The following is a 25,658-nucleotide window of genomic DNA, read 5'->3' as shown; positions in this document are numbered from 1 at the left end:
CTCGTCCTATCCTGCATCCATGAGCCGCAAGGCTCAGCATCGCCGCCTCAAACTGGACGCACACCCACGAAACTTGGCGAGCTTTCAGCTGCTCAGTGGCCCTTTCTCATCAGAACGGAAGGTCATAGCAGCTCTGGTGGCCTGAGGGGTCTGGGTGGTTGGGTGCCAATTAATGGCACAGGGGGGGAGCAAATGGCAGTTTTCTGGGATTGTTTGGGGTGTCCCAGGGTCACCTGAGGAGCTTTTAAAGATCCAAGCTTGGCTGCCGCCCAGCGGGTTGGCCCTCAGTGGCAGCAGGCCGGCACTTGTGTATGTGGCACTCGCTGTGAGCCGGGTGGGCCCTGTCCTGAGGGCTCCGTTACAGGAGCTCATTTAAGACATAGGAGCCAGAGTGATCTGACTTACAGATTAGTGTGGGGGGCTGAGCTGAGCCACTTGCCACACAGCTAGAAAGGGGCAGCAGGGTGTGACCCAGGCGGCTGGCTCCGTGGCCCCCACACTTACCCATGTGCTATTTGAGGGTAAAGTCCATGTCTTTGTAATTTTAGCAACCTCCCCAAATTTGCTCTGATGTTAGTTTGGGAGGAACTGTGTGTCAAAGTGAGTAACATTGGTTAAATATATTTTTCCTGTGGATTTTAATAACAGTGGAATGCAAGGTAGTTGACTGTTCATAAAACCAGCTCAGGTTGTTGGAAAGAAGAGGTTTTAATTAACAAAAGCTGCATGTTTAAAAAAAATATATAAAGCTGGTTTTCTTCTTGGCAAACATGCTGGGGTCAAATGAATGGAAAAGCCCTGAGTGGTGGGGATGCACCGCCCCTTACGTATAGGGCGCTCTGTACTCCTTGCTTGCAGAGGAGAGGAATGAGTGAAATGCCCCCCCCCCCCAGGGGACTGCGGAGCCAGCACAGTTCAATCAGGATGCTCGGCCAGGGAGCCCGGGCTCTCAGCACGTGATGCTTGAGTGACCAGAGCTCTTCTCTGCCTCAGGGCGCAGACTTGTATCCCGAGAGCAAGAAATACTTCGGGCTGTCGGAGTTCATCGAGTCCACCCTCTCGGGACACAGCCTCCCCTTGCTCAGATACGACAGCTCCTTTGAGGCCATGGTCACTGCGTTGGGGAAAAGGTACGCATTCCTCTTCGCAGTTCCTAGCCATGGCCCAGTGGTCAAGAGGAAGTTGGGGTGGGTGCAGCCAGGCAGCTCCAGGACGGGACCCACCTTCTGCCCTCCCTGGATGACTTGGTCCCTCCAGCAAAGGGACCTGGTTTATTTCGTGCCCTGCGTTTTGGGCCAGTGGTGCCTGTCGTGCTGTTGCTCCAGAAAGCTCCAGAGATGAGCACAGGCAGGAGCATGCTGGACCGCGGGACTGTGTGTGGTCTAAAGGCGGTGATGGAGACCATCCGGCCGTTCCGGGTTTTCTTTCCTTTGCGCCGCTCACTGTCCCAAGAGCCTCACTTTCATGGTCTTAGTCCTCACCGCCCCAACCCTGTGGGTGTGCTTGTCCCTGTTTTGCAAACATGCAGAGACTCAGTGGGACGCTTGTCTCGGAGGTGACTGTCTCAGCCCATGTGTCTCACGAGGGATGGGCTGGGCAAGAAGTCAGAGCTGGTCCCAGGCGACAGCTTGCCCTTTGACCCCTGTCACAGCACAGCTCTGAGGCAGGTGCTCCTGCTGCCATTTTACAGACAAGGAAGTGGAGGCCCGGGGAGGTCGAGTGATTGCTGGCACCATGCAGTCCCTACGTTGCAAAGCCCGGCCAGGTTTTACAGACTAATGCACTGCCAGAGGGGTGGGCCCTCCCGCTGGGGGGCGTGGGTGGACCTGGGCTACACCCCCAGCCCTCCCAGCACCTCATTTTTTGTACTTGCCCACAGAGGGGTTCAATTAGACACATGCTTAAACTGTGTTCCTACGTATGCTGCTTTGTCTGGATACTAATAGCCCTTGGCCAAAAGGGGTTCTGTGTAACATGTGTTTGAGAAACCTCCCTTTTAACCAAAGGATTTCTCTTTCATGAGCATTCAGAGCTGTCCACGTGCCAGGGAGGTCGTAAGTCTCAAGGAGACGGCTGGAGTGTGCGGCACCCCCGGTATCTCCTGGGATGAGCGTCCCTCACAACGCCCTTTGAGAAACCTAGTCCCTTTGATACCTCGGAGCACTTTGATGCTGATGGATTTAATCAGGCCACTTCTGTGGCTCCAGACGGGCGGCTGAGCGCTCCTGAACTTGCTGAGGGAGGAAGCTGTGGAGTTGTCCCCAAAGGCTGCGAGAGCCGGCCTTGGCCCTGCCCTGTGCTCGCTCCCGCCTGGTTTTGCAGTGAGCGTGCGTGGGGTGCTGAGGGAACTGCTGTCCTCCAGGCCGAGTTGAGTGCAGGCACTTCCCACCGTGTCAGAGGTGTGGAGAAGGTGCTTCTGCCTACATGACATCCTGCCCTTCTGACCTTGCTCAAGGTGATAAGGGGCCACCACAGCTCAGGCAGTAATGTGGGGCAGGGGAGATGGTGTATTCTCCACTCTACCACCTTCTTTCCTTCCTTGGCACTGTGGGGCCAGGGCAAAGCAGCCCTTGGGCCACTGAGTCCCTTTGCACCAGAGTCTGTGGACTGGTGTGGCCTTCCTGCGGTAGCTGCGGTAGTGGCGAGTTTGCCCGGCTAACCCCAGTCTGTAGGACCCATCAGGTGGTGGAAGTGCTAAGGAGGAAGAATGAGGAAAAGGAGAAGAGGGGTAGGAGGAGACCTCAGAGATGCCGTTGGAAGGTGGGCTGGCTGCCCCTGGTTCACCCATTGGGCAGCGTGGCCACGGGAAGGTTCCTGACTTTGCAGGGCAAGAAATTACTTTCTTTGCTCCAAAAGGCTCTCAGCGAGAGGGCTCACTCCAGCGCGATGCACTCGGAGGAGCGCTGCGTCCAAACTGGGTGGTGTCGTCTGTGCTCCTGCTGAGCAGCACAGCGACCTCGTGTTCTGGAGTCTGTTTCGGACCCGAGGGCCAGAGCCGCTCTGGCTGCGCACCTGCCGGGGGAGGAGGGGTCACTGCCGCCACGTGAGACACAGGTAGTGGCCATGGCCTCTAAGCAGCACTGGGCCTCCCGGTTCGACTGGGTGTATTCTGGTTTGTCATTCACTCTCAGTCCATCACATTTAGTTACAGTTCCATCAACTATGGACGTGCTGTACTTGAGGTGAACGACTGATGTGCCTTTAGGACAACCCCCTGAATCTGGGGTCTGTGGTGGCTGCACTTACACAGCGACAGCTGGCGGTTCTCCCTCCTGGTGGGAGCCAGGGCAAATGGCCTAACTCGGGGACGACACATGAAGCTGGTTATGGACTAAGCAGGCACTTAGTTTATTCATTCATCTGTTCATTCATTGAGCAGCTATTTACTGAAACACCAACAACAGATCCATCCTTGCATTTCCTGGCTGGACACGCCAAAGCAGGAAGGCTTCTATCTCAGGTTCCAAACAGCCACTGTCAAAGGGACACGCAACTGGGTTGTGACCTGGGCGTTGCGGATGTCGGGGGACCTGCTTGCCGTGCGCAGGCCTCCTCCCCCACTGGAGCGGCCGGGAGGCCTGGGTCCTAGGCCGGCAGGGCGGGCTCAGGGCCGGTGTCTCTGCTCAGGTTCCCGCGCCTGCACAGCGCCGTCATCAGGACCTTCGTCCTGGTGCAGCACTACGCAGCTGCCATGATGGCCGTGAGCGGCCTCTCGCAGATGAAGAGCTACACCTCGGTGGAGACGCTGGAGATCACCCAGAACCTCCTCAACTCGCCCAGGCAGTGTCCCTGCGGCCACGGGCTCATGGTCCTGCTGCGGGTGCCCTGCTCGCCGCTGGCGGCGCTGGCCTACGAGCGCCTGGCCCACGTGCGGGCACGGCTGGCACTGGAGCAGCACTTTGAGATCATCCTGGGCAACCCCAGCTCCGGCCTCACCGTGGGGAAGCACTTTGTGAAGCAGCTCAAGGTGGGTGCTCTTGTTGGGGGCAGGCGGGGTGATGGGGGCCTGGGAGTGCGGGGCGAGGGGAGGTGGACTGGTGATAAACTCCTAAACTTTGTGTCCTGCGTGGCCTCTCTGCTCCCTGCCACCCCTCCAGCCACCTCTCCAGCCACCTCTCTTGCCAGGTCTCCACCTTCATCTTTCAGTCCAGAGGTACCAAATTATCGATGCTACCCACTTGCTGCTCTCCCCACGACTCACTATCTTGCTGTTTCAAACTTGCTGAGTTGCAGCGTGCTTCTTTCTTCCTGGGGGTGCATCTCTTCTCCTTTGCTTAGCTGCTATCCACCAGCCTGCAGGACTCAAATGGGTGTCCTTTCCTCTTTCAGCAAGCTGCCCCTCCCGACACCTGGGGGCCTCCACCATACCTGGGGCTGCTTTGGTGTTCTCTGTCCTCTGGCTCCTCCCCTAGGTGATGGATGGAGGGCAGAAACCATCCCCAAAGATCTCAGTCTCCCACACTGAGCGCCGTGCCTGGCTTAGAGCAGCTTCTCAGTAAATCTCCCAGTGATGGGAAACCCAAAAGCGTTGTGGTAGAAGGAGCGTTGGAACAATGACTGAGGAGGAACTATGAGTGGGAGACGCAGCGCCAGGGTGGAGAGACAGTAAAGAACAGTAGGCACTGAGGGTGTGTGCTGTTGCCCAGGGAGTCAGGGAGCAGGTGTGTCCCGAGCAGCTGGTCTGCGCTGGGAACACGGTGGAGAAGAGGGAGACCTGCTTATTTGCAGTACAAAGAATGTCCCTTTCTGTCAAAGGACACCATGCAATGGTTTTAAATCAGTGGAGGCCATCCAGGTTCCCCTGGAGCTGGGCTAGCTGGGGAGTCGGGAGTCTTAGGTTTAATTTCTTCTTAATTGTCTGCAGATGTGGCAGAAAATTGAGGATGCGGAGTGGAGACCTCAGACTTACTTGGAGTTGGAGGGCTTGCCTTGCATCCTCATCTTCAGTGGGATGGACCCACATGGGGAATCCTTACCGAGGTGAGAGGAGGGGACTTCTGCCCCTGGGGTCTTTGAGGAGCCTGGGCCCATACCTGAGGCTTTTCTAGGGTGGGCTTCCACTGCCCAACTCTAGGGGGCGCATTCACATTCATAGTCATCGTAGGTTTGTATCTTCATTATGACAGTTTTCTAGCTCATGGCAGTTAACTGTGAGACCTGGGACACTTTCCCTAATTCTCTGCTTGTGGGGGCAGAGTGGGGGCTGTTGCCAGGCTCTGGGTGGAGGCCCTGCAGTTTGTCCTCAGGGCAGGGGGGAGGGCTGTCCCTGATAGGGACGGCCATCCCACTTAGGAAAGTGTTGGGTCTTCATGGCTGCGTTTCCCGCTGGTCTGGGGGAGAGCTGATCCCTCCAGATTTAGGACATGTGCTGGAAGGGGCTGGTGGCTGATGACGCTTGGGAAGAGTCTGTTCTTCTGGCTCTCAGGGCTGACTGTCTCAGAGGCCTTGCTCCCGGCCATCACAGCCAAGCAGACAGCTGCTAGCCCACGTGGCATCTCCTGGGGTCTCCCCACAGGCCGGCAGACACTCAGGACAGAGGTCTCTGGGCCTTCTGTCCAGCTGTCGCTGGCATTGGTGGTCACAGGTTGGCTTTTAAAGACTGACTTCACACCCCAGAGCAGAGCAGGCGGACATACTTGGGGCCTTTGCACAGCTTTGCTTATGTAACAAAATAGGAGGAGCTGACGTTTCCCAAGTCCCTGCTACACGCTGGCCACCCTCCTATATCCTTTCACGTGCTTTATTTCACTTGATTCTCGTAACCCTGGGGGGTGGACATTGCTCCAGGAGCCCCACGTGACTCATGAGGCACCGGGGCAGACAGAGGTTAAAGCAGTGTGGCTGACTGCAGACGCCAGGGCTGCCTGGCTGCCTTCCACTAGGCTGCACCCCGCGTGTGCAAGAGCCAGTGCACGCTGTGTGTGCAGGAGCCTGGGAAAGGGGCTCTAGACCTTTGACCTTGGTCGTTGCTATTTTGCAAGCGTTAACTCTTCCATTTCTCATCTCTGCAAGGGCTCAGTGTCTTGATCTGTCTCAAACTTGTGCAAGGGCTTACTGAGCATCCTCTCTGTGCCAGGCACCATGCTCGACTTTTAACGTCGTGTCTGCTCCTCACTATAGTGGTACTACTGTCCTGTTTCACAGATGAGCTCATGAAAGGCCATTTGCCTGAGGTCACCCAGCAGCCAGTCCCAGAGCCTCTCTCCGAGCCCTGTCCCCGCTCCACACCCCTGAGCCCTGCGCTGGCCTGTCCTCCGTGCTCACTTCCTCTGAGGACCCCGTTCCTGGTCGGTGTCTGTCTCCCAGATGGACTCTCATTTCCAATACAATGGTGACTCGATTGTCATTATGTCCCTAACACCTAGCACAGTTCCTGGCACATTTTAATTGTCATTGAATAACTAAATGTCCAATTATTACATATACTCCTCACAGCAATGTGCTTAGGTGGTTATTAACATTCATCCCCCCGTTTCAGAGGAAAACATCCTGAGCCTCCGAGAGGTTACACACCATGGAAGGGTCTGTCACTAGGAAGTGGCAGAGCTGAACTTTGAGCCTCACCTTCATCCCAACTCAGTGCTCCGCCTATGACATGCAGCACAGGCTGAGACACAGCAGGGGCCCCCAGAGATGTACAGCTCAACCCACACTGGTGGAGGGCTCCCAGCAGGGTCCGGCTTTTCCTGGGCCCCGGCGGGAAGGGCAGGGGGCCGTGCCGCTCCCGTTTCCCTCCGCGTGAGCGCGGTGCTTCCTTGTAGAAGGCTCTGGATGGACACCTCTTCCGTTCCCTCCCAGGTCCCTGCGGTACTGTGACCTGCGCCTGATCAACGCGTCCTGCTTGGTGAGGACAGCACTGGAGCAGGAGCTGGGCCTGGCTGCGTACTTCGTGAGCAGTGAGGGGCCCCTGGAGAAGGGGCCCCGCAGTGAGGGCTTGGAGAGCGACGCAGAGAAGCTGAGCAGCACGGACAACGAGGACGAGGAGCTGGTGATGGAAGGTCGGCCGCCTGCGCTCTCTTAGACAGTGGCGCCCTGTGCGTGTGGCCCTGGGGCCAGTCTGCTGGCCAGCAGCTCGGGGAGAGAGCTGAGCAGACACGTCCTTAGGCGGAACGGCAGCGCTCTCCTTGAATTTAGGGCTTGCTGTCTTTCCTTTTCCGGAGGTGTAAGAAGAAAATGGAAATCCTGATAGGCTTTCTAGCTCTGGGATTCTTAGTGACTAGGAAGGAAAATGGAGATTTCTCAGGGTCCACATTCATACACTGCGTTGTCGGTGCAATTAATGCCTGGTATGAGATCCACACTCATTTCCCCTACGTGAACCAACCCGGCAGCTTATGCCCCTCACTGAGATGTATGAAAACAGACCGGCTGTGATGGCAGACGTGAAGACCCGACACCATGCCTTAGGAGGGCACGTAAGGCAGAGCAGGGCGAGGCATTCGGCTCTGCTCAGCAGTATATCGAGGGGAAGAAAGCTCTGAATACGAAAGTGCACAGCACTTGGGCGTGGTGGAGTGGAGAGATGGATGTCAGGCCAGAATACCGCACTCCTCATCCTCTTCCACCCGCTACCCCTGTGGCTGATCCCCTGCCCTACCCCCACGTGCCCCTCTGTTAAACAGGGACTGGAAGCCCTGCCTGGCAGACTTCCCTGGGACTGGGGCAGTCGCACAAACAAGCACCTACCCTGCCGTTACAATGCCCACGCCGCCCTGCTGCCTGTGGGGTGAATCCGCACCCCTGGGCTTCCACGACCCACCTCCTGCCTTTCACTATTCCCGCTTCTCAGAACTCTGCAGACCCCAAACACCACAGCCAGCTTTAGGGCTTCCCTGGCTGTGCTCTGCTCTTGTTCCCTCGGGGTCACTCCTCTGTGCTGTACCTGGACGCCCCCCGCTGGCCCTTCAGGACTCTGGTCAGGGTCCTCTCTATTCTTCCTCACCTTTCCTGCTTCTGCCTCTGCTGCTGCATGGGGGGCCTGGCCCCTCTGTCCTCCTCACATCATCCTGTAGCTGTGACCCGTGGGTGGGGGCCCCCACTGAGACGGGTGCCTCGCTGGCCTGCCCCACCCTTTACTCCTGTCGGCGCTGTCAGACGTGGGCACCTGGGTGCTGAGGGGAGGAAGGGTGGGTGCAAGGACGGGGAGCAGGGGTGGGTGGGAAGCTGCTTTGTTAGTGCGAGCTGAACCTATGGGCGATGGCTTCTAGGCGTTTGCACAGGTGTGTGTGTTTCGAAACAGGCTGCACCTCGGAGAAGAGGAGCCCCGTGAAGAGGGAGCGGTCCCGCTCCCACGACTCGGCATCCTCTGGCCTCTCCTCTAAAGCGTCCGGTGAGTCTCCCGGTGGGAACGAGTTCAGAGATGGATCAAGAGATCCTTTGCCTTTGCCTAGAACTGGAAAGAGAGGGGATTTCAGAAGAAGTGGACTTTCTAGGGAGTAAGTGTTTTTCTGGACTGGGGCCTGGGAACGTGAGGCCTTTCGGCAGGACCCCGAGGTGTAGCAGCCCCTGTCCTGGGGGAGAACTGTGGACTCCATCCTGTTCAGTGCCCTGTGTGAGGCAGCCACAGGGGGCCACCCCCTTGGGGCTCCCCAGGTTTGGATAATCAGGAGGAGAGGAGCAAGGCGAAGTGTTCAAGTACAGTCTGAGGGCGTAGAGAGGTAGACACAAGACTTCAGGTGTTGGAGGTGGAGGTGTGGAGAAAGGAGAAAGTATTCCAGGTAGAGGAAGCTTCTCAGGGTAAGGGTGCTCAAAGCATGGAGGTGCCTGGGGGCAGGGAGTGGCCCTGAGGGTTGCGCAGGGTGGGGTGGGGTCCTGGCTGTGGTCAGGGGTGGCTACCAGGTTGTGAGGTGGGGGGTGTTCATGCAGAGCACAGCAGGGGACTTGGCCTGGGGGCACCTTTGGTTTCCATCTTCGTCCCCCTCCTCCTGCAGGTCAGGGCAGGAAGGGGGGTTGGCAAGGGGAGGCCTTTGAGGTGGTGTGGGGGGTGTTGGGGGACTGTGGGTCACACCACGTGGGGTCACCAGCTGTCTCTAGCCAGCAGGTCCTGGGTGTGTCATAGGACAGAAGAGGCTTTGTGTCACCAGTGGTGGGATTTCATTGACAAAAGGCCCAGCAATGGCCAAGTGAGGGTAGTGCGTGCTGCAGAAATGGGATCAGGACGTGTCATTCCTGGGGTGTGACCGACAGGTTCCTCTCTCTCCAGGCTCAGCGCTGGGTGGAGAGACCTCAGCTCAGCCTGGGGGGCCCTGGCCGGGGGAGCAGGCCCGGTCCCCACAGCCCTGCGGCCCTTCAGAGGATGGCAGGGCCTCTGGTGATGGGCAGAGGCTCCGAGCTGGTCAGGGGCCACCGTCAGGTATGAGCAGGCACAGCCCTGGGCCGGGCCCCCAGCCTGACTCCGGCCTCAAGACCAGCCACAGGAGCGTCCAGGTGCAGGTCGCCTCGTCGTCCCAGCTCTCCTCCTCGGGCTCGTCTTCTTCGTCCACGGCGCCCGCCACTGCCACCCTGGCCCCACAGACCCCCCGGTGCTCCATGGCCAAGGCCTGCCAGCAGCCGCCCATCGTCTTTCTGCCCAAGCTGGTGTACGACATGGTCACGGCCACGGACAGTGGTGGCCTGCCCAAGGCTGCCTCGCTGCTGCCCTCCCACTCGGTCATGTGGGCCAGCTCCTTCCGCCCCCTGCTCAGCAAGACCATGACCTCCACGGAGCAGTCCCTGTACTACCGGCAGTGGACGGTGCCGCGGCCCAGCCACATGGACTATGGCAGCCGCGCCGAGGGCCGCGTGGACGGCTTCCACCCTCGCCGGCTGCTGCTCAGCGGGCCCCCTCAGGTGGGTGCGTGCCCCGCAGCCCAGCCCCTGTGGGTCCTTGTGTGCAGGCCCGGGGGCTTAGGGCTGCCATGCCCAGGGCAGCATCTTCGGTGATGGCTCTTCCGTGGTCGGGCGGAGGGAGGCCAGGGCCTGGATGACCCCCGCCCTCTCACCTCAGTTTCCTCTCATGTGGTACAGAGGGAGGGTGCGTTCCCTGGGTGCTTCTGGCTCTTTCAGACAACGATTCTGAGTCTCTCCCACCTTGTTCCGTTCGGTCCCCGGGTCCGTCTGTGTGACCTGCTGACATTGGAAGGTGTGGGCACAGTGTAACAGGCAGGCTGTTAGCATCCCCATTGTTGCGTTTCCCTGGCAACAGCAGGCCATTTCACCCATCAAATGGCAAAGAGGCTCACGTGGTGAAGGTCCAGCGCCATGGAGAGGACTGTGGGACAGTAGCTGGGCTTGGCAGGGGCTTTGCCAGCCCAGTGTGGAGGTTGGAGGTGGGCGGTGCGCCCTGGAGTGGGCTGCCCGGGCTCAAACGCCTACTCCAGCATCGCCTGGCTCCCTGGGTGGGTCCAGCCTCCCTGCCCGCAGCTGAGCATGAGGAACACAGTAGTCCCTGCATGGCAGAGATGAGGGCATTAGATGAGAGACCACAGGGCACCCAGACACGGCCTGGCCATGGGAGCGCGCACGCAGTGTCCCCCATCCACATTGGCACCGTCACAGCTCATGGTGGGTGGCCTTCTGACCGAACGTGCTCATCTTCAGGAGTCTATTCTGGGAAACGCAAACCCACAAAACGTGTCTAAGGACGCTCGTGTCAGGGTTGCTTCCAGCTATAAGAAGCACCTGGGGACAAGTCTATTGGTCAAGGTCGGGTGAATAACTGGCACAGTCATGACCTTGAGCCCTAGAAAGTCTGAGCTGGATCTCTGCACACTAGCACTGAGTTTTCCCTCCGCTATTTAAATGTTTAAAACGTTGCAGCATAATACACGGTGTGATGTCAAATTAGGGAAGAAAACCGGCGTGTGTACCACGTGTCTGTGTGAACATGTCTGAAACAACCCCCAACAGAACGGCCATTAAATCCTTGCCCGGGGGAGAGGCGTGGGATTTGCGAACATGCTACTTCATTACTGATCTGTATTTCTTGAACTTTTACACGAGCATTTATTTTTAAAACAGGACAAAAATGTTTTAAAAAAGGGAGTACCGGTTTCTCCACACCCTCACTTTACTGGATGTAATCGGTCTCGAAGATGTTTACCTATTTGATGGGGGGACACAGTATTTTCTTAGTAAGGTTGAGTCTATTTTTATTCAGCTGTCATTGGTACTTTCTGTACATTGCTTTGTTCTGGTTTCTTTCTCGGTTAGGCCATTTGACTTTTTCCTGGGATAGAAGCTCTTTAGAGAGTACGGACTTAGCCCTTTGTCTAACATGTGTCGCAGGTATTTTCTCTGAAGCTTGCCCTGGTTGTGTTTCATATTTTCTCTTTAAAAGTTAGTTATTTGCGTTCATCAGCATTTGTTGAGTACTTACGGTGAACCGGGCATTGAACTAGGAAGGCACAGCCCTAGAGCAACAGAGTGGGAGGGGAGCGTTCTAGGGTATCCAGCAGGCGCTCATTTAACCAACTGTGACCAAAATAAACCTACGACCAACTGTACTCGCTTGGGGCTCAGCTCAGGGAGCAGGGGACTCGATGAGTAAAGAGAAGGAAGGAGAAAAAACCATTTTCTTTCTTTTCCTGGACGTAGGGGGAGATGCTGGCATCTCATGTCTTGCCCAGTGAATTTTGTTTTCTTACAGTGGATCTACTGATTGAGACAAGAGCGATTTGCTATATCCAGGACTCTTAAGAAATTATATTTTATATTGGCAGTTTATTTTCTCAGAAGCAAACTTTCTTCACCTTGTGACAAAGTCCCATTTCTAACAGCTTGGAAAATGTGGCTGGTTAAAGCCAGAGACACATGATAAGTGGTGGGGCGGGGCAGGGCAGCCCCGTGCGGTCCTGGGGGTTCATCCGTCCGCCTGCCACGCTTCATGAGGCTGCATTTCCCTCACGTGTCTCAGTCTCCGCCGGGCTCTCGTGTTCATTAGGCGAGCAAGGTCTTTAAAAGAGGGAGGTGACCCAGGGCGGACGGACTGACTGCTGGCTCCCATCTCCTTGTGCTCACAGATCGGGAAAACAGGCGCCTACCTGCAGTTCCTCAGCATCTTGTCCAGGATGCTCATCCGCCTCACAGAGGTGGATGTTTACGATGAAGAAGAGATCAATAGTGGTGAGTTACCCTCTGGTGACACTGGGGCTTGGAGTCCTCTTTAGTCAGTGTCTCAGGTGACTGTGTCTTTCACTTTCTGGATGAAACTCTCAGGGTCATGATCAGATGTCCCCCCCTCCCCCGCAGCGGCCTGGTGGGTGCCTTGATCTCTCCTTGTAGTCATTTTGCTTGAGATCAGACTAGTGCCTGGGAGGCCTTCGTGGGGCTAAAGCTACTGTACTGAAAGTGAGCGCCCTTGGCTGAGTGGGTCCCACGTATCAAGCATGGTACTAGGTGCCCTGCGTCAGTGACTGTATTTAACGGTCTCCCAAACAGCGTGGCTATTCCTGGTAAGTTACCAGCTTTATCCGTTTCCCTGTAAGTCACGTGCTCAGGAGTCCAGCTGGGAGGTGGCAGAGCTGGAATGAGCCTGGATCTGAGTGCTGCCTCCAGAGAGTGGGGCTGTCCTTCAGGGGGGTCTCCCCATCCCCCCTGCCGGCTTGGCGGCTGAGCTCATAGGGCAGTATCACCGGGCAAAATGGAAATTCTGTGTGATACGTGGGGATGGCCCTTCCTCCTCATGCACGAGACAGAGTTTACCCTGACGGAGGTAAGGCCCTTCGACCAGCTGGTTTATGCTCTCGCAGAACACGGCCTCCATTTCCTCCCCACAGGCATCTATCTCCCAGCGGCCAGGGACTTGGGCTGGCAAACACGTGGTTGCCATGGGGATTAACATTTGTTAAGGAGTCCTAAAGGGAGCCAGTAAGCTGCTCTGGCATCTTAACAGCACTCAAAAAATTGTAGCCCTGGCTGGTGTGGCTCGGTTGGTTGGAGCTTCACCCTGTAACCGAAAAGCTGTGGGTTCCATCCTGGGTCCAGGCATATGTGGGAGGCAGCCTATGGATGCTTCTCTCTCTTGCCAAAGGTGTTTCTCTCACCCCCTTCCTCTCTAAGAGCCATGAAAAAGTGTCCTCAGGCAAGGATGAAAACATTAAAAAATTGTGTACCTTTAAGGTGCACACCTTGATTTGGTACACGTGTGCACTGCGATCTTCACCTTAGCCGATTAATACAACCGTCACCTCACACGGTTGCCAGGTTCACTGCAGCCTTGCTCACGGCAGCCAGGACACGCAGTCACGTGTTGTCCACGGAGGGTGAATGGCCACCCGTGGGTGAGGGGACAGGAAATGCAGTGCGATCGACTCTCACTCAGCCTTGACAAGGAGGGCGGTCCCGCCACGTTCCTGCTCCGCACTTCTTCAGATGCTCTCGACTGTGCCGCAGTTTGGGGGACCGTTGGGAGCCAAGGAAGCCCCCGCAGTGCTGGTCTTGCCTTTGAAGGAAAGAGGCTCGTCCAGCTCTGAGTTTCCCACGGTCCCCCACGGTTTGGAACTATTTCAGATGAGAACAGGCCTGTTCTCTTCTCTCGGCGATCCCAGTCACAAAGACAGAATTCAAACCCAGTTTGTTAAATACTCTTATCGCCTGGGTTTCCTCTTCAGAATGACCTGGGTAGTTCCTGTTCCGCAGGGCGCTGTGAACACTAAGTGATGTTACACACAGCACCTAGCTCCTCCAAATACACAGTGAACATCCCTCCGCCTCTTCCCTCCTCCTCCTCTTCCTCCCACGGGGCACGCACTCTGCCCGTGTGTACAGTGCAGAAGGGGAGAGAGGGGCATATGACATACACAGAACCAATACGTTACATAATTCAAGTTGGCCCAACTAGACTTTTTTAGCCTTTTGACCAATAAGCATTTAGTGAGCACGCTTAGACTATGCTGACTACAACGTAAGATGATACGTGGAGCGTGGAAAAGAGCAGTGTGGGCCAGGAGCGGTGTTGGCATTCCCAGGGAGAAAGCAGTGGACCTGCTCTCTTAGAAGAGGCTTTCCAGAGATGCGGGGATTGGAGCTGGGCCATATTTGCCAGGTAGCATTTAGATGCAAGAACAAGAAGTACATGAGGTTCCACGGGCACTGGGAGCCAGTGTGGTGTATTTGGGAGGCGGTGCTGGTGCTGGGGAGCAGCACAGAGCACAGGGAGGGGCAGGTATGCTGGGAGGAGCTGGTGTGGCTGAGAGTCAGAAGAACAAAGCCATCTCCTAGCAAACACTGCTGCTCTGGGGAGAGATCGCGCCGAACGTGCCTTCTCGCCTTCAAACAGTCCTGAGATGGGCTGTGTGCCCCCAGCAGCCAGACTCAGTACCCGCTCCACTCCATGCTGCCACCTGGTGCGCATCTGAAATACGCCAGTCCCTGTTCTTTAGTCATGATCTGGGTGTCTCCCCATCTCGTAGACCTCCGAGAAGAGCCCGACTGGCGTTACCTCCAGCTCAGTGACCCCTGGCCGGACCTGGAGCTCTTCAAGAAGCTGCCTTTTGACTACATAATTCATGACCCCAAGTATGAAGACGCCAGCCTCATCTGTTCTCACCATCAGAGTGTAAAGAGCGAAGGTCAGACTTTTAACATCTCCCAGCACACGCGGGGGCGGCCCCTGGCGGGAATCAGCCAGATTCTGTTAGTGGTGGACGTAAGGACCCAGGGTGGGCGGGGGGGGGGGGGCACCCTTAATCAGCAGCGCCTAGAGCTGAGGTCGGCAGCTCCCTGGAGGAGGAAGGGCCCCCGACAAAACCCAGGAAGGAAAACTGACTGCTCAGGGAGTCCGATGGCAATGAGGACATGCTGGCTGGTTGTCACAGCCAGAGTGTTCTGAAGGCTCTGCTTTGCAGAGGGTACCGACACGTACCTTTGTGAATTTGGGTCGTGGTGACAAAATGCTCATATTTCCCTCTCCTCCCTCAGCCTCTTGCTTTCTCCCGCCCTCTGCAGGGACCGCTGACGGTCACTGCATCGTGACCCAGCCATGTTTCAGGGTCCCCGTCAGCAAACAGGACGTTAGTGGCCAGTGTGACAGTAATCACTGACAGGAGAGTTTGGTGCTCGCGGTGTGCGAGGCGGATACTCACCAGCGTCCATTTCAAACCAAGGCTTTTGTCCCGTGGCTCTCAGAACGGACCCCTGTCACTCCGGGGCCCTCCACGTAGTAGGCTCGTCTCTGATGAAAGTTCAGCAGGAGAAGTCGTTTGGGAAAAACGGGACAGCTCACCCGCATGACAAGTCCTTGTGTATCACTTTAGCAGTCACTCTCTACCATCCGGTAGTGAGTCCTTGAATATGTACTGATGAAACATTCCCAGGCTCACGAGTAAGGTGACAGGGAAACAGTCTCAGTTTATCTGGCTGAGACTTGGTTTCTGCCCCCCTGGGCCCCGCCCAATGCAACCTCCCGCAAACCCGGTGCTAGCGCTTCAGCTCGTTGCCTTGGAGCCACAGGAGGGCGTGACCGGTCAGCCCCTGCCGCTCTGTAACGCTGGGGTTTCCTGCAGACAGGGGGGCGCCCAGGAGGCCGGAGGACCTCTACGTGCGGCGTCAGACTGCGCGCATGCGGCTGTCCAAGTACGCGGCCTACAACACGTACCACCACTGCGAGCAGTGCCACCAGTACATGGGCTTCCACCCCCGCTACCAGGTAGGCCGCAGGGCACCGGGCCGTGGGCTTCACCTTGGCTGATGCCGTGGTTTCCCTGTCTGTGTTTTCATTCTGGAGTGGGAGGTGGAGAGTTCGGGAAGCCCTTGGTTCCTGGTCTGCTTGCATCCTCACTTCCCTTCGATAATCTGTGGACTCACTGCTGACACTACAGGGCAGCGGGTCTCCAGGGTCACTTGTTGGTGAGCTGCCTGCAGATGCTTGATTGTCTTTACGTCCTAGCAATTCTGAAAGGACACGCAGCGGACACTCCCTGTGTGCTTAGTGCTGGGTGGGCCAAAAAGTCTGTTCACTGTTTCCCATAAAATAAGACACGTTTTTCATCTTCACCAATAACTTTATTGACTTGGATGTTTTGACTATGTCGGCTGTCTCCTGCTATATTAGCTTCTAGTGGGGAGAGGCCAGGGGTGCTGCTAAACATCTTCCAATGCGTGAGACAGCCCCACAGCAGAGAATTGTTTGGCCCAAATGTCAATAGTACCAAGAAACTTTGCAAATCACTTTGACACATTCGATCAGTCACAACACCTTCTCCTCACGCTGCACAGATCTTTGTGTTTCATTTCTTGAAATAATAAAGCATTAATACTCTGAAAATGTGTATTTTATTCCATCTTCAATGTTAAAATGCACAAAAATTTACCAATTTTGGTAAGATTTTTTTTTCTAATGCATGCTGATATGACAGGTGTCACAATGCAATTTGATAAAATTGCTTCGAATGGAGGTAAAGACAACTTAGCACTACTAGAGCCATCATTCGGAGAAAAGGTAACGGACTTTTTGGCCACCCCAGCATGTACCAGATGCACACACACAGGTGCATCGACTTTGTTTCCATGCTCACAACTCACAGCGTGGGGACAGATGTGTGTAAGCAAAACTTCAGGACACCGAATCAGCAAGAAGAGCAGTGTGGTTGAAGGACAGAAATGATGTAGATAAAGAGAGGAATGTGCATTTACTGAGCATCTACTGTGCACTGGGCAGCCTGCCAGGCACTTCTCTATCTCAGCTTTTCCCAGCCTGTGCACGTGGTAGAAAGTGTCATTTGCCCTGGACGCTGGCCCAGGGCCCTAGCTGGTCCCCTGAACCTGTGTTGAAGCCACACCTGTGATCCATTTAAGGTGCTCGGGTTAAGAAACTGCCCTGTCTAGTTTCTTATTTAATTCTCACTAAAACCTCATGAGGCAGTAGGGGTTTTGTCACTTCAGAAATTGTCCCCAGGGGATTCACGGAGGGAGAGTGGTGGAGGGAGGAGGTGAGCTGAGACCTGGGGGCCATAGCTGAGGGGACCCACCCCGAGCCCCCAGGAGTGCTACGGGGTGCACACCAGTTCCCTCAGCTCATTCATTCTCTCCCTCCCTCATCTCCCAAGGCTCCTTGGGCCTTTTTGTGAAATTTCCTCGGCTGCGTCCTTCTGTGCTCCCTCCCCAAGTCCAGATCTAACTCCCTCCTCTCTGCTCCCAAAGGGCTTTGTGGTTCTGGAGGAGCCATGGGAGGACTCTAGAGCTCATGTGTCCCTGCCTGTGTCCACCCTCTCTGGGCCTGTCATTCCCAGGAGTGCGCAGAACACCCTGGCCTGTAGGGCGAGGGGTGGGGAAGGTGCCCCCTCTGTGGTGCCTGAGTGGGGAGGCCTGTAGGAGGCACTGCGTGACTTGGGTGGAGGCGGGTGGGGAAGTCACACCAGAGCGCTGCGGGTACAGAAACAGAGGGGGCAGGCTCTTTGGACAAAGTGACTAGAGGGGAGGCTAGATTTGGGGGTAGGGGTGAGCCCCAGAGCTCTGAATGTGAGTCTCCACCTCCATAACGTGGGCTGGTGACGGCCTGCTTCATAGGACTGTCAATTACAACACAAAGGGGACCAAGGGTGCTGGGCATAGTGAGGGAGGTGGATGCAGGTGGGTTCAATTCTTGTATTAATTTGCTACTACACACACGTGTGATTACTCAAGATGGAAAAATGCATTCATTAGAATTAAAAGTGTGATCTAGCTAGCAGCACTCTGGGTCAAATCCAGAGTCCAGGGTGGCCGGCACCTGAAGTGACATCCCTGGGTGAAGCGCCTTCAGGATTAGAGACAGGTCCAGGCTTCAGCCGAGTGGGCGTGGCCTCCAGTAGGAAGGCCTGGGTGTCTGCACCTTGTCTGGGTGTTGCCCGGTGGGCTGCTCGTGCTGTGGGGCAGAGGTGGCAATGACCTGCGTGTGGTCATGGCCAGGATGGGCCTGGGGTCTTCTGGGAAGTTACACCGGACGCTGATGACAAGCTCTGTCCTTTCCCCCTCGCACCTCAGCTCTATGAGTCCACCCTGCACGCCTTTGCCTTCTCTTACTCCATGCTAGGAGAGGAAATCCAACTCCATTTCATCATCCCCAAGTCCAAGGAGCACCACTTTGTCTTCAGCCAACCTGGAGGCCAGCTGGAGAGCATGCGGCTGCCCCTCGTCACGGACAAGGTACTGGCTCCGAGTCCAGTGGGTCAGATCAGAGCAGCTGCGAGTGACCGCTGAGTTGGACACGCAGAGTCTGTAGTTTCCCGATGAGTCGGGCTGGAGGGGCCGGATGGAGAGACCGTGGCGGTGACTGAACTCGGAGGCGGGTGGGGAACATACAGGCTTTGGGGTCACTCAGCCAAAGTTGAGCCCTGCTTTGCCGTTTGGTAGCCGTGTCACTTGAACTTCACACTCGATGTCTCTGAGCCTCAGCTTCCTCATCTGTAAGCCTGGGCAGTAAGCCCGTGGTGAGAATTGTTGGCATAACAGACCTAAGGCGCCCGCACAGCGCCTGGGAGAGAAGTGCGGAGCGGACCTTCATCGTCCACTCCCCTCTCCATAACGCTCTCTGCCGGGGGGACGTGCAGACGGCCCGGTGGCCGAGCAGCATGACTCCCGCAGGGCCCAGCCCCGGCTCCAGCGACTACCGACTCAGGGCCCATTCTGTGGTGGCGTCTGCCCTGCTCTCCTGCCTCCCTGTATTACTGGGAAGAAAATCTCAGACGTCATTATCATGTCCCCTAAATATTGCAGTCTGTATCGCTACAGGAGAAGCTTCTTCTTTTGAAGAGATCATTCTCTCTTTTCATTTTTACTTATTTTTTTCTTTTTTACTGTATTTTTTCCCATTACTATTTAGTCTCTGTATACCCCCCTCCCCGCAGCAATCACCACACAGTTGTCCATGAGTCCTTTTTCCTTTTGCTCAGTCCCTCCACCCGCTAACCTCCCCTCACCCCCTTAGCTTTCATCCTGCTCTCCATCTGAGAGATTGTTCTTAATAATCTGTCACCTCTGGGACCACCACTGTTTGGGAGACGCCCCTCCCGGGGACGTGGGGTTGGATGGTTCCAGCCCGATAGCCTCAGCCAACTTGCGGCCCGTTAACCAGCCCAGTCACCGAGGACCTCAGAGTTGTTGCTTCTCCAGAGGGCCCGATGTAGTAGGGTTGAACCTGGCCTTTCAGGCCCTGTTACTGAGCCCTGAAAACATTTGTAAAGTACCAAAGAGACCTTTATGGTGTGGTGCCCTCTGCCCCACGGGCTGGGTGTTGCCACGCTCAAGGATGTACTCACACTCACAGTCTCAGCCCGAGGAACTCGTGTTGAGGGAAGGGTGAAGACCACGTAGTGTTTTCTGTTTTGTAGACAGAGCAGACCATTTTATTTTTAAAGATTTTCTTTTTAGAGGGGAGGGAAGGGGAGGAGAAAGAGAGGGAGAGAAACATCGATGGAATGCCCCTCGTACCTGTCCCCACCAGGGACCAAACCCACCCACAACCCGGGCATGTGCCCTGACTAGGAGTTGAACTGGTGACCTTTTGCTCTGCAGGATGACACCCAACCAACCGAGCCACGCTGGTTAGGGCCACATAGTTCCTTACATAAAGGATACGCATCCCGAGTGTATAAATGGGCAGGCTATATGAGTTGGGGGATTGAAGTCCTGTAGAAATCGCCTGTGCTCCCAGCACAAGGTGGGATGCTCACATGAAAGAGTAATGACTTGGGGTGATTGGTACACGCTTGTTAGTCTGGGTTAACAAACTATTCTCGAATATGCATTTACTTGGCTTCTGATCCGGGGGCCAGGAGGCTGGGCTCGGTTCAGCTGGGTGGTCATCCTGGGCTGGGCTGAGCTCCCTCGTGCATGCGGTTAGCTCCCAGGTGGGCTGGGGCCCGCTGGGCTCAGGTGGTCTCGGTGGGACACCCCTCTCTGCTCCCCGTGCTCTCCCTCTTCCAGCGGGCTCGCCCAGGCTGGCTCCTGGGAGGGCTTGGAGAGTGGGCCGCAGGCCCGGGACTGGTGCACCATCATCTTTACTGCATTTTCCCAGTAAAAGGCCGAGGCCCAGCTGGCTTCAGGGGATCTGGAGATAGACACTTCAAAGGGAGGGGAATAATCGTGACCATGATCAGAAACACTTCCCCCCCTTACGCCTCCACTTTCCAGAGTCACGAATACATAAAAAGTCCGACGTTCACCCCGACAACCGGCCGCCACGAACACGGGCTCTTCAACCTGTACCACGCGATGGACGGGGCCAGCCACCTGCACGTGCTGGTTGTCAAGGAGTACGAGATGCCTGTTTACAAGAAGTACTGGCCCAACCACATCATGCTGGTGCTCCCCAGCATCTTCAACAGCGCCGGTGTGGGTAGGCCTCTCACTGCTCTGCTCCCCCCTGCCAGGGTCCTGAGACAGGAGACTCAAGAGGATGTTCTAGGGCCGACTGAGTTGGGCATTTTTCATGAAGCCTTTTGACTTTGAAAGAGTTTTGATTTGCTTGAATATTCTTTCTTCTTTGATGTTTGGTTATTGATTTCATTCATGCTCTCGATTCACGTTAGAAAAGCAAGGATAAGCAGACAGAAATGTACATGCACCGCAGAGAGGCGTGTTTTGTCCCCTAGAATTCTCCCCACCCCCAAATCAACAGCTAATAGCCAGTGGACGAGCGATGCGGGTGGGCAAGGACCGACCTTCGGGGCTGCTGGTCCTGGGGTGGGACCTTGTTGGGCAGCGCTGTCCCCCCCTGGGGCCTCTTGCCTGTGTAACGTCCAGTGGGGCAGAGCTGAGTTGGTGGTGGCTTTGCCCGTTGCAGGCGCCGCCCACTTCCTGATCAAGGAGCTGTCCTACCACAACCTGGAGCTGGAGCGGACCCGGCAGGAGGAGCTCGGGATCAAGCCGCAGGATATCTGGCCCTTCATCGTGATTTCCGACGACTCCTGCGTGATGTGGAACGTGGTGGACGTCGATGGGGTTGGGGAGAGGAGCAGGTGAGGTGCCTCCCCAAGCCCAGGAGTAAGAAGGGGGCACAGGCTCTCTTTCAGTGGGGATGGCTCTGCCATCCGGCAAGGACTGAGGAGGGCACTCCTGTTAGAAAGTGCTACACGCAGGGACAGAGGCCTGGATGTGGCAGACTAACATTCCAAGCTTTATTTGGAGCTTAAAAAACTGTTTTAAAACTTATTTATCTATTATTTGTTTTAGAGAGGGAGAGAAACATTGATTGGTTGCCTCTCACACACCCTGACCAGGGACCGAACCCGCAACCCAGGCATGTGCCCTGACTGAAATTGGTCGGCGACCTTTCGGTTTGTGGGACAACACCCAACCCACTGAGCCGCACCAGCAAGGAGTGGAATTCAAAAAATTTTAAAACATTTTATTGAATAATCCATATAGGAAAGCACGCTGTATCTACTCAATATAAAATACATACAAAGAAAAACATTATGTGCAGAAATTGTCACAAACTGAACACACTCGCTTAACCAGCTCCCCTGTGCAGAGAGGGACCCTCACCCCCCCAGGGACCCCCTCCAGTTGTCCCGCAGTCCCTCCTCCCGCCCCCAGCCTCCTTCCTCACACCTTGTATTTTACGTGCTGTGTAACACAGACTCTCTTTGGCTTCTGGTTTCCAAGGAGCACTAATGCCTGTGCTACAGTTTGTCGGGAGGATCCGTGAGTCTGGGTGGCGTGCCCACGGCGAGCGGCGCCACGTGGGAAGGGCTCCGCAGGCACAGTTGTGTCTGGACGTCACTCTTAAAGCAGTTGCTCGTTGTTTTTTTGCGGTTTTCCTCTGAGTGCGTGAGCGTAGGGCTGCCTGATGATGTCTGTGTGTGGCTGGTTCCTGAGCCGGCCACCATTAGGTCAGTTCTCTTCGGTGCCAGTGATGACCTGGTGCGACACAACCTCCTAGAAAGAGTGTGTTCTGTGTGACGGAGCGGCATGTGACAGAATAGTGGCCTGCTTTGCTTTCGCCATTCTCTCGATCACCCTGCCAGGGGGCAGGAGCTTGGCTGAGGGCCGACAGGGGAAGAGGACTGGGCTTTCTTTGTGCCTTCCTGGTTTTCTTTCTGACACAGCATTAAAAGTCCTGGGATGTCACATCGAGTGGGGGACTCAGAGAGTTTAGCTTACGCCCTTCAGGCGGGGAAAGGAAAGCTGAGGTCCAGAGAAGCTGGGCGACTAGCCTGGGCGCTCGTGGACCCGATTCTTGTCCCCGACTTGCAGCCCTGGAGTCCCCCTCCCTGGTCAGCCGTGTCCCTCACTGTCCTGCCAGACCTCAGACACCATCCTGTGGAGTCCCAGGCATTGGCAGGCTGCCTCCTTCTCCCCACTCTCTCACTTGGAATTCGCAGTAGAAAGCCTCACTCTTTCCCACCCTCGCACCTTCAGACCCGCACACTGGAAAGGCGCCGTGGTTTGGCCTGATGGAGAGTGAGGGCTTTGGAGGCAGCTGTTCACACGCCAGCTCTGTGGGGCGGCGCGGTGCAAGTTACCTGTAGCCTGTTTTCCCTCCTCAGTGAAATGGGAGGGGGTGGCTGCCTGTATCACAGGGTTGCTTCGAGGACAGGCACTGATAAGTGCAAGGTGCTCAACCTGGCACCTGGCCCTCACCAAGGTTGTGATGGACTCTACCTGCACCAGCCCTGCCGGGTACGTGAGGGTCGGCCAGAGGGCGGTGTCCTGGCTGGCCAGTCCACAGGGCCCCGCCTTGTTTGCACGTTGACCTAGAGATGTCCACCTCCCTCCTTCGAGCAGAGAGTTCTCCTGGTCGGAGAGGAACGTCTCCTTGAAGTACATCATGCAGCACATCGAGGCGGCCCCCAACATCACCCACTACGCCCTGATCGGCATGCGGAAGTGGTCCAGCAGGACCGGGAGCCAGGAGGTGCGAGAGCCCTTCTCCCGCTGCCATGTGCATGACTTCATCGTTCTGAACGTGGACCTGACCCAGAATGTCCAGTACAACCGGAACCGGTGAGCCTCCTGCCCTATGGTGGCCGCCAGCACAACCCACAGCCACACAGGCCTCGGGGAGGGGCAGCTTGGAGGGTGGCTTCTCCCCTGCCCTGCGGGGCTGGCCCCTGATTTCAGCTTTAACTTCTCCCTCCTTTTCTCTCTTTCCTCCTTCCCTCTCCTCCCTCCCTCCCTCCCTCCCTCTCCTTCTGTCCTCCTTCCCTTTCCTTCCTTCCCTCCTTCCCTCCCTTCCTTCCTTCCTATTTTTGTGGTGTAATTTTGTGGAGGAAGATTTAAATAAGCTCACTCAGCTTCCTTCATGGACTCACACCACACTTTGGTGACTTACACTGTACTACAGTTACATACTACATTTCTGTAGTAATACACTATATTACATTGTACCACATTTATGTAGTAATATATTGTATTACACTGTATATTTATGGGCTCTACTTTTTTGGCTTCCTCTGAGCACGATGCTTTTTAGGAGCATTACCACTGGAGAAAACTGTAATTTCTGTATGTTGCTTTCTACACATCGAGCTGTAGAAGTGCTCACATCTCAAGCATAGCCCCATTGTGGACGCTTACCGAGTGTCCCTGTGCCCGGCAGAGATGCATCCCTGAGGTGGCTGGTGTGGGAGTGTTGGTTTGGGAGCCCGACCGACCTGCCGGGCACCTGGGTGCTCTGACCCCCGGGCTCGGCAGGGAGCTGTGTTTTCCTCCTGTAAAAAGTGGCTATTTGTTTTTAACCCTGCGAGGTTTACTTTTCCTTCCTTAACAAATAGGTGCAGGGTGTTTGTAACGTCCTCACACCGAGCCTGGGTGGCCAACAGATCGCAGCCCTGTAGCTGACGCCTTGGGAATGCCCTGCCTTTCCCGGCGCTGGCGCATTACAGCCTGTCCTCGTTTGCGTTGCCTCTGTGCCTCCCCAGGCGAAGGCCGGTGGGGCAGGAGCGAGCCTTCCCCGCTCCGTGTCTGGCGCAGGTTCGGGGCACGGCGGGGTGTGAGCGGCATCCAGCCCGATCTGTCCCCTCTGGCTCTGAGCAGGTTCCTGTGCGACGATGTGGACTTCAACCTGCGGGTGCACAGCGCCGGCCTGCTGCTCTGCCGCTTCAACCGCTTCAGCGTGATGAAGAAGCAGATTGCGGTGGGCGGGCACCGGTCCTTCCACATCACCTCCAAGGTGGGTCGGCCGCCAGGCTGGCCCTCGTGGTGCAGAGACTGAGGGCGGGAGCCGGGGGGAGGCCATGTGGGGAGTGGGCCCGATTGTTGGGTAGTGTCGGTGAGGGCTTTCAGCCGCGTCTGCCCAGGCAGCCACACCAGCCCTCCTGTGCCCTCCTGCGCACCTGAACGCTCCCGGGAGCTTCCCCGCACACGTCTGCCTCACTGCACCCGGCGCTTGCTCATGTCTCCAGCAGTGCCTCTGCTGGAGGGAGCTCCGGGCTGCCGGTGTGTGCATGGTCTTCTCTGGGCCCCCGGGGCAGGGCCTGGCCAAACACTGAGTGGCCCTGACAGGCTGGCTTGGTAGCCACACTGTTGTCCTTGGGCCAGCCCTGGGTCGGGGGAGACAGGGTCCAGTCATGCCTGTGCACCTGGGTGGGCCTGGGGAGCTGTCGTGCGGAGTCATGGCACATCCCGCCCGAAGGTCTCTCCTGTCCATGGGCCAGAGCCCCATTCTCTGCTTTTCACCTCTGTCTGCCTCGAATCATGCCCTGATGACATCAGCCAGCTCACACTCCAGCCGCCTCTTCCAGCCTCTGTCTTTCCTGTCCCTGTAACTCCTCTGTGGCCTCCCTCCCTGACCTGGGCCCTGTCTGGGTTCACACCCCAGTTCCCTCCTCTCCCCTTCCCTGACTGGCGGGGCGGAAGGTCCCCCTCACACCTCTCACCGACTAGCAGGACACTTGAACAAAAGCTCTGTACTTCCAGGGGAACCTGGAATCATTTAAGGTCCTCCCCGCCCCAACTGTGGAGCTTCTCCCTGCACCTGTGGTGGACTTAGTTTAGTTTGGGGGGATTGCAGACCTTTACCATGTGAAGTCCTCCTACCGAAAAGCCCAGTGTGCTTTGAAAACTAATTTTTCTTTTAGTTCCCTCAGTATCATTTTTTAACTCTTTGGTATTTTATCTATCCCTATTTTGAGCATCATCTTGTTTTTTCCTGTAGATTTAATCATGCAATTGCACATTTAGAGGACAGCTAGTGACGGCCAGGCGTGGCGCAGTGCCACGTGATAAGCACCCCAAGGGGGGGGTGTCACAGGGAGACCTAACCTCGCCGACAGTGGAGGTGGGGGGTCTGCATGGTTGTCCCTGAGGAAGTGACATTAAGGCGGAGGCCTGGAGGGATGAGGAAGAGCGCTGTGTCCAGGCATGGGGTCACCCTGGGGAGTGATAGGGCTAGCAGCAAGGAGGGCGGCATGGAGGAGGTGGCAGGGGTGGCAGGGAGAGTGGTGGGGAAGAGGGTGAGCTGGGGAAGTAGGCAGGACCTTGTCGGCCGTGGGAACTTGCGAGGCTTCTCTCTAGGAGTCAAGGAGGCAAATCATGGAAGGGTGTCCCACAGAGGATGTGATGGGTTCTCCTCATGTCCACGGTCTCTCGGGTGGGGAAATGTGTTGGCGATGATGGAGGAAGAGGCTGTGAGCTCGATGAGGGGCAGTGGGGGTGGGTGGGACCTGGGGGGCAGGAGGCCGGCCATGCCCTGAGGTTTCACCCCGGGATTTGGGGAAGCCAACTTTCTACATGGGAAGATTGATGTCTGCAACTTT

The 25,658-nt window shown here is 56.3% G+C and overlaps 1 protein-coding gene across 6 annotated transcripts in view; it reads left to right on the top strand.

Moving 5' to 3' along the window:
* The window catches only part of GREB1 (growth regulating estrogen receptor binding 1), a 102,657-nt gene that overhangs the window by 73,194 nt on the left and 3,805 nt on the right, over nt 1-25,658 (top strand). For 3 of the 6 annotated variants that reach the window (XM_071221581.1, XM_053925572.1, XM_053925571.1), the window contains exons 17-30: nt 994-1,130; nt 3,628-3,967; nt 4,865-4,980; nt 6,799-6,998; nt 8,240-8,329; nt 9,203-9,828; nt 12,000-12,102; nt 14,391-14,549; nt 15,483-15,625; nt 17,941-18,102; nt 20,089-20,293; nt 20,741-20,915; nt 22,687-22,905; nt 23,938-24,073. In XM_071221581.1, coding sequence (XP_071077682.1) covers nt 994-1,130; nt 3,628-3,967; nt 4,865-4,980; nt 6,799-6,998; nt 8,240-8,329; nt 9,203-9,828; nt 12,000-12,102; nt 14,391-14,549; nt 15,483-15,625; nt 17,941-18,102; nt 20,089-20,293; nt 20,741-20,915; nt 22,687-22,905; nt 23,938-24,073 — 2,811 coding nt within the window. Of the gene's footprint in view, nt 1-993; nt 1,131-3,627; nt 3,968-4,864; nt 4,981-6,798; nt 6,999-8,239; nt 8,330-9,202; nt 9,829-11,999; nt 12,103-14,390; nt 14,550-15,482; nt 15,626-17,940; nt 18,103-20,088; nt 20,294-20,740; nt 20,916-22,686; nt 22,906-23,937; nt 24,074-25,658 lie in introns of those variants that run through there. The other 3 variants (XR_011651270.1, XM_071221582.1, XM_071221583.1) reach the window with 3 other exon arrangements.

Source organism: Desmodus rotundus, chromosome 5 (genome assembly GCF_022682495.2).
Source record: "Desmodus rotundus isolate HL8 chromosome 5, HLdesRot8A.1, whole genome shotgun sequence".
NCBI lineage: Eukaryota > Metazoa > Chordata > Mammalia > Chiroptera > Phyllostomidae > Desmodus > Desmodus rotundus.
This window is presented reverse-complemented; position numbering and strand designations above follow the sequence as displayed.